The sequence below is a fragment of the Passer montanus genome, unplaced genomic scaffold (genome assembly GCF_014805655.1).
Source record: "Passer montanus isolate IOZ18808 unplaced genomic scaffold, ASM1480565v1 scaffold4, whole genome shotgun sequence".
NCBI classification, from domain to species: Eukaryota; Metazoa; Chordata; class Aves; order Passeriformes; family Passeridae; genus Passer; species Passer montanus.
Genome location: NW_024368818.1, coordinates 1956043 through 1970610, shown reverse-complemented (window position 1 = coordinate 1970610; position 14568 = coordinate 1956043). Strand labels below are relative to the sequence as shown.

The 14568-nt window shown below is 40.7% G+C and overlaps 1 protein-coding gene across 1 annotated transcript in view; it reads left to right on the top strand.

Moving 5' to 3' along the window:
- The window catches only part of MTUS2 (microtubule associated scaffold protein 2), a 238767-nt gene that overhangs the window by 166604 nt on the left and 57595 nt on the right, over positions 1–14568 (top strand). Inside the window, exon 6 of the mRNA XM_039718410.1 lies at positions 7103–7264. Within this exon, the coding sequence (XP_039574344.1) occupies positions 7103–7264 (162 nt within the window). The remainder of the gene's footprint in view (positions 1–7102; positions 7265–14568) is intronic.

Below are 14568 nucleotides of genomic sequence, written 5' to 3'. Positions count from 1 at the left end.
CAGGGAAGATTTGGTCATGAATGACCTTTGATGGCTCAGCTCCAAGTAATGCCAGGAGATTCCTTTTTCAGAAGGTAGATACACAGGGATGTGTAGATAAACAGGGATGTCTGAGGCCCATTTTAAAATGTCTGTGCAACAATCTTTGGCATGATTCCAAAAAACTTATCCCTTCTGACAAATACTACAATGGATCAGTAAAATACAATGCTGTCTTCGCTCCATGTCCTATGTGGTTTTTATTAGCCAGCCAATGCAAAAGCTCTCAGCTAGCCAAGCAGCTGTAGAATCCGTGACCACAAACATACAGACTTTATTCCATAATAAAATGCTTATCTTTCCTGACAGAGAGGTAACATCTCACCAGAACCCAAATAAAATGGGTTATGTGATTCCAAAGTCTGGCATAGTCAGCAAGCTCTCTGTAATTCCCAGTAACACATACAGAGATTTTACTTTGTGGTGAAATTTTCACCTTGCCCAATGAGGCTTGTAACACTTCAGGAGGGAGTAGCACATGGCTCCACTCAAGTAAGAAATTCACATAGCCGGATCCTAAAATATGTATTTTATTTGGTGATGTGAAATGAATTAGTTAGCATTGATACAAGGAGGTGTATCAGCAGAAGGCTGTATTTCTGCTATCTATTATGTATGAAGGGCACTGAAGATGCATTTGTGCCACAAAAATTAATCTAGATTTCAAAAACTCAATGTCATCAAAACCAGGAAATCATGTAAAGGAAGGAGCTTCAATTCCATTTGGCAGGGGCAACACACCTCTACTTCTCTTAAGCCCACTTTGATGTAAGTGAGACTAAGTGGAATGACCTCCTTTGCCAGTGACATGGAGCATACATGGCCCAGCTCAGTGGATGCTCCTTGGCTGCAGCTCCAGCTGTGCTGGTGAGAAAGGGAAAGCTTAGAAGCCAGGCCAAGCCCAGTGTCCTGATCCCTCACCCTATTCTTCACACTGTGGCCATGGTTTTGTCTACTCTAACCCTCTCAGGAAAAGCTGCTGTGATCAGCCTGGGTGGTGTCAGGATGAGGCAGCTTACAATATTTGGCCAGCTTTTGTTTAGCAGTGTAAATACAGTCTGATGGACCAAGCCTCAAATAAAGGCCATGTGTGCAGGGGCATCCTGCTGGAAGTAGAGTTACCAGTGCTGCCCTGGCAGCTCAGCTGCCACCTGAGTTAGGAAGCACAGGCTGAAGAGGTGATGCTTCCCTCTGCCCTGCCAAAAACACCATCTCTGTCTTTTGCTTGCCTGGATCAGCCGTGAGTGCAGGATACAGCCCTTGCAGAAGCAGCCAGGGCAGCTGGAGGTGGAAGAAGAGCCTGTCAGTGCAGCTGCACAGAGCTGCTTTTGCAGCTCTTCCAGTGGTGGTCAACCTTGCAGGGCTCCCACCCTTCAGGTGCCCAACAGCTTTCTGCACAGCCAGGTCCAGGGGCCCGAACCATCTGACAGCAGGTGACACAGGAGAAAGGTGCTTGGCTTTGGGACTGGAGGACACGGGGAGAGGGATGAACATGCAGCAATCTTTTACAGGTGTGTTAATGTACAGAAGCCATGGCTGATCACAGTTTTCATCAATCTTCAATGATTAATTGGCACAAAGGGCACAAAACTCCCTCCCTGTCAATGACAGGGCAACCTTAGAGGTAATCATGGGCATTGCAGAGACCGAAAACTATCTAAAGCTGTGCTGACAGGAACTGCAACTGTGGCTGCTTATTTTGGTAGAAATTATTAACCTGAATTTAAAATTCAAGTTTCATTTTGAATGTAAAGATTCTGAAAAATGAGCTTTTATTAAGTCATATTATCAGGCACAAAATAAGTATTTTACAGGGAATTATTGTTCAAATGTCTTTGTCTGAGCCAAAAAAAAAAAAAGCAGTAGGAAAAAAGACTTTGAGCTAAGTTAGGTTTAAGCATTGTGTGGATATCAATTCTTAAGCATCTTCTTTTCTGGATGGAAAATAAACCTGTCATGAGCTGGTGACTGATCTCTTGCATATTAGGCCTGAGGAAATACCAGGCACTGTCTCTCTGCAAAGGCAAAAAAAAACCCAACCAAAACAATTAGCCAGCTAGTAATCTTATGCACTATCAAAACATCTTAATAACCTGGTTAGCCCTCAGGGCTAATGATCACACCATACATCTTGGTCCATAGCTTTGTTTCAGCTTGAGCTACAGAGCTGAATGTTTAATTGTGTCTCTTGAAAATTACACTGTGAAACCTCATATTGAAATATACCATGCTGGACTTCAAAACAGAAACCCCTAAAGTAGTGAAATAAAAATCTCGTTTGACAGGTTGCATATCTGGTAATCATTCTATAAAATTGACTTACCACTTCACAAGTAACAATCAGGAATAAAGAATGGGCATTACCTGAAGGGTGGGCAAATGTCCCAAGTTTGTGAAAAGTGTGTCTTGCAGGTTTTGGTTTTAAGCATCACCTGATTATTTTCAGCAGTTTAGGTACTTTTCTTATCAGATCATTCCCCATGGCAGTGACTTTAAATTTCACATTATGCTTGTACTTTTGCTTGAAACTAGGGCACAAAAGTGCAGCCTAGTAAAACCCAGAGGAATAATACTTCCCAGTGTTTTGCAGGTGAAAAATAGTCATTCCAGCCTCATTCATCATCAGGTTTTTCTGCTCACTTCTCTGTCTCTGCTGTTTCCTTGCTATGTGAATTTGGAAAGTGGCTCAAATCCTTTTTTAAAGCTTCTTCATTTCCGTGACTGGGAAGTGATTTAGAATTGCTAAGTGGGATCACTGGTGCAACAGCTAGGCACAACTTCATTCTCATTAACTTGGCATCAGGTAATGTCTGAGGATCTTTATGCTGGAAAGGCCTTCCCATAACCCTGGGACGTTTGTCCTTCAGTGAACACGCACGATGCCAGCGTGTTCCCGGTGTCTTGAGTGTGACTACAGTTGTGGCAGGAGCTATCAGCTCCAAGCCTCCTGCCAGCACAGGGAAGGCTTGACCCACTGTAAGAGCTGGAAACTCACTCCATGTCTCTGAGTGTCATAGGCTGCACATAGCAGCTCACAGGACGGGGAGCTGCACTCATGCTGTAACATTGTTCTGCAGTTTGTTTGTCAGCAAGATACACACCCGTAGGCATTGTCAAACAAGCTGCTTTTCCTAGAGAGGATGCAAATTCTCCAACAAAAGGAGACTTTATTGCCCTTGACTTCGGACAGGGAAATCTGTAGCTGTGGGGCTCCAGAACACAGCCCTTCCTATCATTGTCTTGTTTCAGATCAAGACCTGCCACACAACATGGCCTAATTAATTTCTCATCAAATGCAGAATTCTACCCATTCATGTTCCTGCTAGTTTTCCGGTTATAAGTATTATCATATGATATTTCTATCCTTTTTTATTAAATTATTAAATAATTCCAGAAAAAGAGCACCTACAAGAAGCACAAACTCATAGTGACATAGAAAAAAGTCTTCCTTTTCTGAGGGTGAGGAACCCCTGAAATGAGCTGCAGCCAGACGGTAAAAAGAATGTTGATACATACTGAGAAACAGTGGTTCAAAGATACCTAGGAGCCAGTGGGATTTTGGTCATGGTATTCTTTGAGCATGCAGCCTACAATGTGTTCCCAGCCCTAATCTCTCCATGTCTCCTGGCAACCAAGTGTAGGGGAAGAGTGGCTGCAGCTGGGACTTTCCAAAGTAACTGCAAGTCTTCAAAGGAATGTTCTTCTTTTCGATAGGTTTTTTTTTTTTCTCAGAAGCAGAAGAGTAGGATTCCTTGGGGCTCATAGTGAGGAGATGATAAAAGTGAGGCTGAAGGCCTTCAGCCCCAGCAGATCATTAATAGCCTGTTAAACACTCTACTGCAAAGTCAGCAGTGCTGCTCCTCACAGAGCACAGAATCTGCAAAAATGCAGGGCCTTTTATGTAGCAGACCCCAAATGACTCGCCAGGGGCTTCAAAGGCAAGCAGAGTCTCCCCTGGTTTGGACAGAATGCCAAAGTAGAGGAGTAGGAGGGAAGAGGTACAGCAAAGGATGTGGTCACCTGGTAACTGTTCACCCACTGCACATCTGGTGTTTCTGTTCTGAAAAATAAGAGGTGGTATCATGGAAAGGCAGATGCTACTGATTCACCTGCTGCAGATAATAGTGGGAGGCATTATTTCATGAGGGACTAACAGATGGACCATTTGATGAACAATCTTTCTCATTTTGTTATAAGTGGATTCCTTGAAGGAAATCAAAATCTTTATTTTCCTCCTAGATCAAGAGAAATATGCGTTCTCCTAGGTCCTTAATTTAATTTGTTCTTTGACTCCTGTTTGAGCTCTGGAATCTAGCAAGGTGAAACTCACCTACCTCTGCTCCTGGGGAACTAGAGGCTGCCTTAGTGATATCCATGGAAGCGGCAAACATTTGCTTTTTGGGGCATATTATACACGCATATGTTGTTTTATCCCACTGTCTCTTTCCAATCTCCATCAAAGTGAGAGACAATGTCTCTTAAGAGAAACACTGACCTTATCTCAGCAAATCCTGGGTGTCCTGGTATTGCTGTTGTGGTGAGTTGACCTTGGCTGGCTGCCAGGCACTCGCCCTGCTGCTGTCTCACCTCCTGTACAGGGCAAGAAAGAAAATAAGGTGAGTAAGACCACAGGTAGAGATAAAGACATGGAGATCACTTACCAACTGCTGTCACAGGCAAAAAAAGAATTGACTTGGAAAAATTATTTATTATATTAACAATTAAAATAGAGTTGCAAGGTGTGAAACAAAGACTAAGCAAAAAACTAAAATAGCTTTCCCCCACTGCTTCTTTACAGTCTCATCTTCACTTCTCCCTTCCCAATTCCTCTACCTCCTCCATCCCATTTCCCCACTGAGCAGCACATTGAGAGGAGAATGGGGGTCACAGTCCATTACACTTCCTCTCTGCCATTTCTTCCATCTCACACTTTTTCCTGTTCCTGCATGGCTCTTTGCCCAGGGCTGCTGTCCCTCAGGATAAACCTGCTCCAGCTTCTTCCAGGGCCCTTCTCCTGCAAGGGCTCTCCATGGATGCAGCTTCCTTTGGGCCATGTCCACCTGTGCCAGTGTGGAATGTGAATATCTGCTCCACCGTGGTCCTCTCCACAAGCTGCTGGGGAATTCCTTCTGGAATTTCCCATGGTCTTCTCCAGGCTCTGTAGGGAACACCTGCTCCCTCTCAGCCTCACCCTTCTTCCCTCACTCCACACTGCTGAGCAGTGAATGAATGCTGAAATTGAGAATAAAGGGTTTCCATTAAAGAACACTTGAACTCCATATCTCCACAAATAATAAGAGTAATTTACTCTTCAAGGTTAGTGCTTCTGCAATGGAAACTTATAAAAAAATAGCTGAAGAAAGCAAAAAGATTTGTACAAGTGGTGTTACCCAAGCTGACTGGGTAAGCATATATATGAGACCACTTCAGGAATAGCTTCAGGAGTGTGGTGCAGACAGCCTGAGGTGGACACAAATGCTGCAGCATCCCCTGGGCACCTGGCAGAAAAGATGCCCTCGTGCACAGCTGCAGAGGAGATGGGCTAGGTTGGGCCAGATTTTCTGCTGTTGTGACTTTATGGAAGTCAGCAGTGTTTTGTCACAGTTAATTCAGCACATAGACTTAAATGTTTGTTACACAGGTGAAAAATGCATGCAGTTTGGATATTCAACATTAACCTGATGTGCTGAGGGGTTGTTATGTGCAGAGATGTGTAAAGGTGACAAATGCTTCAGGTCTTTTTGTTCCTGTATAGAGTACAATACACTTTTTTGAGTTTTTAGTGTGGCTTGGAAAGGTCACATAGGTTCGTAGAAGTCCATTTATACTGCACATACACCCTTTAAATTAAGACATATATGCAAGTATCCTCAAAGACACAGCAAAACTTAAAGCTGTTTTTACAGAGCCAAAAAGGATGTTCTTCCTTTATCAGAAAGAGGATTTTCTTTTCCAACCTACTTTTTTTTCTCTAGTAGATTTTCAGTAATAAAGGCAAAAATGAAATCTCTTCTTTACTTGCACATTTTCAAGAAGCCTACATCCTAAAAATATTGGAGACTTGGATGTGCCAATTATTAAGATAATGCTATCATTTTCCCGCAGGCAGTACCTAACCAATATTATATTGTATCTTTGTAAAACAATTGAAATAAAAATTATAGGTCTTTTCTGACATCCTTTGCATTTCTTGCACTATCTCCACTATTTTTTCAAACAAAATGTTCATTCTTCTGCAAATGTTTAAGACCAGATCTGCTGTAATCTTTTGCTCCTCTTAGGCCTCGTTGAAAGATAGGTAAAAACAACATTCCAACTTTGCCTTTCTCAAATGTTAAGGAAATATTGTTTTCCTTATGTCTACAAGGAATCTAGGATGTCATTATTCTGTAATGGCAAATGCAGGAGGACACCAAACCCATTTAAAGTTTTGAAAAAGGTCAATTTAAAGTGGAAAACTTGGCAACCTAATATGTGTTATGAGAATGTGACTGAAGTGGATGTGAGAGTTAAGGCGGAATTTTTTATTCGTTCTTTATCTTATTATTCAAAGTCTGAGTGTGATCTGAGGGACTCTTAGTGGGAAATCTCCACCTGAGCAGGAGAATTTGAAACTTTGCACCCCAGAGCCCTGCTATTCCCTTCTATTTCAAACATCAGCAGTTTCCAAGTGACAGGGTGATTGTGCGGTGTGGCTTCTCTAGCAGCTAAAAAACCATAAACTCATCCACCCATATATTTAGGAATTCCTCGGTTTCTTTATGAGTGTTGTAGCCACGTACCTTCACAGAGGTAGACAAAGACGAGGTCTTAATTTCCTGTTGGAATCAGACTGTGACTGACAGCTAGTCAGCTGCCAAGACTTAGCATTTAAGTAAATTATTGGGAACTCTTTATTTCTACCTGAGGGTTTCTACTGGAGAAAGTCCATGTCACTTAGCCCAAGCTGCAGGGAGAACGTGTCACTGTGGATTATAATTGCTGATAAAAGTTCAGTCTGTATGCCACAGTTCACATACATTTTTTATGGATTTTTAATTAGTGCAATTCCGGTCTCCTGCAGGTTCCAGCTGTGGGACTGAAGAGCAGACCACCCCCAGGGCATCTGCACCTTCCAAGGATGCTCCCAAGGGGAGCAGCAAAAGCGCGACGCAGGTATCGAGCAGCACAGCGACACCACGCAGGAGCTTACTGCCAGCACCAAAAACTGCCACAGCACCCGCTGGTAAGTGCTCCGAACTTCAAACACCACCTGCCTTAGGCCAAGGAATGCAGAAACCTTGCTGTGATGCTGTTTACTGCTTGTTTTTAATTAGTTTTCATGCCATCCTTGGGCCCATTGCCGGTGTGCTGATTTGGACTTCATTTACTGTAGACTCTTTTGAAGGCGGTCAACAATACAGCTATAATCTCATTTTGTGAGTTATGTGTAGAATTGAAGGCATTTACTGTCCCTAACTACACATGCCAGAGATTTAGGGATATGTTGTTGGTTCTCAACAAGCAGCTTTTTGAAAACATTGCATTGTTTTAGAGACCAAAGCATTCAATCGAGCAGATAATTCATTGCTAGGTGTGTTTGCAGTGATGAGGATATTGGCCTCTAGGTTTAAGTAATCTTTGTTTTTTTTATTCAGAGAGGCAGAAGGAGGCAAGCAAACAAAGCAAAAAAATCTTAGTCTTGTTTCCAGATTGTTTCCTTGCCTAACTCTCCTTCTGCTCAATTCATTTATGTCTCAAATGACCAGTTCCATCAAGTTCAGGTTAGATCTAACACTTTATATTCCAAAATGAATAATTTTATCCAGGCTGGTTCTTACTCAATACTGTTTCATCTCTATGTAAGTTCCATTGGGTTTGATAACGCATTGCAAGTGGAGCTGGGAAGGAAAAGTCGGTGCAAAATATGAGACAAAGACTTTATGCATTGCTAGTTCTTGCCACCTGGTTTCAAGGCAGATTAACCTGTTGTAGTGGTTTGACCTTGGCTGGACTCCAGGTACTCACCAAACCAAATACAATAAAAGTCCCATGGGTCAAGGTAAGGATGAAGGGATAACTCAGCAATTACCATGTCATAAACTTGCCTGATTTATTCTGGAAGGAAACTAAACATGGAAGTAGGGTTACCTGCCTGTGTTATGCAAACAGTCAGACACAGTTCCTGAACAGGGGCAGCTGACAAGTTTAGGAAGTTGTTATTATACACAACAGACAGAAGCAAAAGAAACTATGATAGTCCAATGTTCTGATTTAATTTTTCATGAGCCAAGTCAGCAGCAATTTATTTTTTTTCAATTAAAAGAGTGTCACAGTCCCTCAAAATGCTAAGTATTTGATAGGAGCAAAGGTTGAAATAAATTAAAGAATCTATGAAGTTAACGTTTTTTAAGCAGCTCTAATCTTGGCTCTCTTGCAGTGGCATATGAACACTGGGTGTAGATCCCAATGTGATAGAGATACTTACAGAATGTAAATTTTTCTGTTTAGGTATCCTTTGGACAGTGATTTCTATAGGCTTGATGTTGCATATATATTTAGCATCTGACCAATCTCCTGTGTAAGACATTGCAGTTACTAAACTGAAGTGCTTAGAGCACTTACAGCTGAGGAGCACAGGCACTACGTGTATTATACACAGCATATTTTATGTAAGGAAGGAGGAAAGTATTTTACAAAGAAAATGGCAGTAATTTAAATATAAATAATATTTCTGAAACAGTACAATATCAGGCAATGTAAAAATTATTACCTTTGTATTTCAGATATGTGCATGATTTTATCTATGTATGAATAGTAAATTAATTCACAAATGAAAATATCTACCTATATTAATGAATCAAAAATAGCCATCAAAAATCACATGAAAATGTTCATGTGTTAGCTATTTCCTGAGAAAACCACATGAACTGTAAATTTTCACTTAAAAATATAAAGACACAACTGCTCAAGAGCCATTATATTCCTGATATTTCACTAAAAGTGCTTGTGAAATAAATTGGACTGCAGGGAATAAAAAAATATTTAATTAATGAAAATGGACTTCTTTAGCTTCTGCTGTGCAGCAGATGATGCTGTGCTTCAGATGATCAGAAAAGAATTCTGGCATGGGACAATAGCAGTGGAAGATCGTTGTCATGCAAATGGTTTTGCAGGCATGAACTGATGGCCTTTCAACTGCTCTGTGAAAAGAGTGCACTTAATTAGGTTTCAGTGTATTGCACAGCCCTTTTTATATTTACATGTCTGTCAATTTATAGAAAAGGGAAAAGAAAGCACATACTTGACTAGAAAATGAGAAATCTTTTAATTTCACTTAAATATATTAGCTACTTCTGGAAGTGCAGTGATAATCTAAGTAAAACTTACATTCTATATTGCTTCATATTTTGTTTAATGATAGGTGAAAGCAGCTCTCCTTCAGGAACTCTGCAACTATAATCTAGCTCTGAAATTCATGTAAGCTTCCTCTTTCCACAGATATTGGTTAAAATACATAGTACTTGAACATACATATATTAATTTTCTGGTTTAAATTTCCCTTAAAATGGGGGAATATCTGCAAAAGGCAATGTTCAGAGACTCAGTTCTGTCCACCAGGCTGGATCTGCCACCCAACTGTCTATGAAATCAGAGAGCTTTGGGATTTTATTTTTTTCTGTGCCCTGTTATGGAATTTGAGGAGTGTGTGTTATGAGATTCTTATTTCTGCTTAGTTGTTATTTAATAACTGTTGACATGCATAAGAAATATCCTAATTTGGGTGCAATGACAGTGGCAATAAGGTATTCATTTGAGCAGCTTGTTCCTACTTGGGTCCCTAAATTAAAGACAATCAAAAGCATTGTTCAAAATATTCACCCAGTCAATTCCTGTGTTTCTACAAGTACCAGTAAATCATATATAACAGGACAGGCTGTTAAATGCAATCAGTCAAGATGAAAAATAGGAGGCCAGCGTTATCTCAGCTCTCACCAGCAATCTTATAGTGTAAAATGTGGGGTTTTCTATCAGATTCTGCAAAATCCAGGCAGCAGAATGTCAGCAGGAGGGAGAGGGATGAGCTGAGGTCAGCTGAGGGGGGAAGAGTGAACACCAGCACTCTTGCAGGGATGAAGGGAGAAGAGTCTGCTGCTGCTTTGTTCCCCCTTGCAAACACGTTTCCTTCCAAGCTGAATAGCAGTGGGTCACATTCATATTGTTCCTGTACTGAACACTGGGATATGCAGCACTACCCTGCAGGTGAAAATGGGAGCTCATCTGCAAGCTTTGCTGCCTTTCTTCTGGGAACCACTCTGAAACATGCCATAGCACAGCTGGGTGAGGAAGTGTCTTGGTTTGAAATTTCAACCTTAAACAGGAGGAGACAATAAAATGCCATAGGATCCATGCAAAATGGCAGAAAGAGGAGTAGTTGTTTTAACTCTTCAACTTAACTTTGGATGTTCTGAATTACCCTGAGATTTTCTATTCAGTCCAAAGAATGATTCATTGTATCAAGTTTATTTTTTCCTTTATTTTTTGAAGAACTAGCTAAAGAGACTTTGCTATATTAATACAAGAACAAGGCAACCGTTTTCAGACAAGACAATTAAATAGTTATCCTTTTTTCTTATCAGATTGACATTAAATTTGAAACAAACACAAAGGGAAAATTAGCAGTTTATACTTCAAGAAATACATAGTCTTTCTTCCACATCTACTTCTTTATTCAGTTGTTCAGTGTCTCATAGATCACAGGAAGTAGAGGGTCTCTAGAGAAAATTAGACTCCTCTCATTCTACAAAATCCATCATATTTCCAGCTTTGTTCATTTTGTCTCAAACAATGCATGCAGGGATCTGTCATTACTCACCAAGGACATGACTAGTCATGGGTATCAGGGGGAAAGGCAGAAGAAAGCTCAAAGGAGCTCCCTGTGTCTGTGAGTGACTGAAGATATTTCCTTGGGTTTGTTTTTTTTTTGTTTTTGTTTTTGTTTTTTTTTAAACTTGCAAACTGCATTAGTTAACTTATAAAATACTCCTGAGAACAGTTGGAATCCATCTGAATGCAGTTAGTCCCATTGAATTGTTAATGATGTCTACTGCGTGCTAGGATTTGTTTTGGAATAAATACTCAGTGTACAATTTGTTAACTTGCTTTCAGTCTGAACTACAAAAGCAAATTGAAGCCTATCCCAGTGTACTGGCTTTTGAAGACTCAAAAATGTACAGGCAAATGCAAGTGCTGATTCTGCAGTGCTTGAGGAGATGTCTTGGACAAGGTATCTTTTGCTCTGGTCCCTAGGCTAGCATTCAGCACTGCTGGAGGAATGGAAAAGTGGCTTTGTTTGTCTGCTATTTTTCTGTGTGATTTCTGGAATGTTTTGCCTTGTATTTCTAATTATTTTTGTATTTGCTCCTTCTGTTTCATTTGGAGCAGGTTGTGTATGTTAATTAGGAAATGTAAATACCTTTACAGAACTGTGTGTTTAGAAGCCTTTTTCAAAAGAAAATGTTTTTTAGCACACTAGCAGAAACGACAAACAAATATTTCTGCTCATTGTTCTCTTACAGCCTGAAATATCCATTTATTTACACAAGTATATCTTTTAAAAGAGGGAAAATGTTGAGAGATTTATAACCTTAAATGGAATGTAGATTCACATAAAAATTAGTACTTTGTGGCTTTGATTACTGGCTACCAGAAACAAAATTTCTCACTGCATGAGCTCTGTCAGTGGTAGAAGGTGGCTTGGAAAGTGTTCCAGAAAGTCTGGAAGTTAGTGGAAGTTCCTGAGATACCAGGAGCTTTTTGCTGGGAAGCTCAGTGCTAAAAGCCCTGATTATGCAGGAATAAGGCTAATGCACAGGCATTTAACACAGAGTTAACTGGAATTCCATATTTCCAGTCTGTGGGCAATAACATTAAGAATTTGAATAAATTTTGTTCCAGATCAGATTTACTATACATTATAAAAGATGAATTTAGAAGAAAATGAAAAAAGTGTGCAAGTTCAAGAAATATACCCTTATGGTGCTTAATTTCCTTTTGTAATTTCATGTAATTTTTATTATTTTATGATTGCACACATAACATCTTTTGACATTTCAAAATATATATGACAGAATATGATTTGAGGTTTTACATGTGTTCAGGCCTGTAATAACAACTGAATAATGTTTGTCTTGTTTCCTGAGTTACCCTGGAGCATCAGAAGTGTTTTGTGCATTTTAGTCTTTGAATTAATTTCATACACTTCAAGCTAGAAAAGATCAAACTTTATAACCTCCTGCTGCACTATACCCTGTGCTACTGCACATTATGCTGATTACTACACCAGTGCTCTCCCTCAGATATTTTAAACTTGAAATTCTATATTTCTGTGAAATGACAAAATCTGGGCCCAAACACTTGTAATCTAAAGATTTATTTTCCCTGCAGGAAATCAACATGCTTTCTGAATGTTTCTCTTTGAACCAACTAACAGCTGTTGTTTCAAAAGACAAGAACAAGCCCCATTTTTAGAAAAGCATTCAGCTCGAGCTCTTATATGAGGTCTGATGCCAGGGATGGCTCCTTCCCTAAAATTTCCCTGTGGGTGATGAGCTTAGCAAAACGATAACAGTTTGTTCCCGCAGACCGTCCTTCCTTTTGCCTGCTGTGTGCTTTCTAAATCCCTCTCCTCTAAGGAGGGCCACAGAGACGCCAGCAGGGCCCTCCTACTTTTGAAGGAGAAGTTGAATAATAGCTAGCTCCATGTGTCCCTGTCCCTGTCCCCTTCCCAGCCAGGCTGTACTGGGCACTGGCTCTTCCCTCGCGCCACAACCCATCCTCCCTTGCCCGCTTGCTGCGCCGCTGCCTCACCAGACCTCAGGAGCTCTCCTAGTCTTTTAAAATGAGCAAGGGCACTGATCTTCCTTGTTATTAGTCCTGCTTATCTTTCCTTGTCCATATATCTGTCTGCACTTTCTTTCTGCTGGTCTTCCACTTTCCGGAGCCAATCTCCCCCATGCAGCTGCACCTACTGGGCAGCGCCCGTACACAGCTCCCACTGCTCTGCACAGAGCCTGCCTTGCCCTCTGCAAAATCCTGGGCTTCTTTGCTCCATTTTCTCTCAACCAAGCTCTAATTGGGGAATTGATTCTTGTTTTGTGCTTAAGGTCAAGGGACTGAGCGTATTCCCCAGGTGTTCCTCATTGAAAACATCTCAAAATCAAAAGTAGTTAATTATTTATATGCCTAAGGAAAGCATGAGGAAAGCACACACTTTTCTCTGCTGTTGCCTGTGTTTGACATCTGGCATAGCAATATTTATGGAAGAACTCAGTATATGGCCCATTTGTGCATTATATTTTTGTTTTGAAAGCCCCAGAAAAGCCAAAGCCTTATTACCATGAAAAAGTGATGTTTGAATCTATAACTATATAAACTATGTCTTATAAAGCAAGCCCTGGTTTTGTCTCACAGCTGTCATCTAAGGTTGGTCCTTAGTAATGAAAAGGAACCATAAACTTATTTTGTGTCCTACTCTGTAGTAAACTACAGTGTAATAGGGGGCAGGCATGGGCAATTTCTATCTTTAGTCACCTCACTGTGACAAGTATTAATCACAAATGAGAATCACATCCTCAACATGTTGTATTTAGGAACAGCAGAGAAAATGGAGATGGACAAAAGTAAAGGTGTGAGCAAGTGTTCAGTCTTTACAAGCCCCTGACAGGTGATGGTGTGATTTGCCTATGAACAGTGGAAGAGAGTCAAAGAGGGTTTTAGAACTTGTCCCATCTTCTCTCCCAGAAACAGTTGGACATGCAGGTGCATGTGCTCCTTCCAGAAGCACTCTGCAAGCAAATGCTGAGAGACAGTGCTAGGAATTACACAGCTCAGCTTCTGGTGCGTGGCAAATGCTGTGTCTGCAGCTCTCTGCATGCAAGTCCTGATGCAGGCAGAAGTGGAAGGGTGAAAGATGCATCAGAAATAAACCTATATATACTGCAGCTGTGACTAGGTGTGGCTTTGGAGGGAGCGGAAAACTAGTAAAGCAGTAAGTGTCCCTCAAGATTATGATCCCCATATAAAATTATCATTTTTCTCCACTGTTGAAAGAGCCAGGTCACAATTTGTATTAAGCAAAATGGAAGATACTGTTAGCTTTCGGACTGCCACTGTCATTAGGCACCACCAAGAAAATCTGATTTTTTTTTTCCTGCTTCAGATATTCAGATTTTGTGGGACATTTTCCTATAAGATATCTGTGAGCATACTCATAAGAGAAGGGAAAGTCAATAAGGCAGACTTTGTTTTCCCTCTATAGCAAGTCATTTGCCTTAAATCTCTCTGTTTTTCCTGTGTATCCAGGTGCTGTGATACAGCCCTTCAGGCTAAAATACAACCCTCAACAAATACTAATGGTTAAAAAAAGGAAAGCAAACAGGAAAATACATTATTGTCCCAGGGGTTTGCTTTTTATTGCTCTTTCTCCTTACTTCTTTGATGAAAAATTTCTGGTTGAGATCCTGTGATTGTCACACCATGGTCAACAGG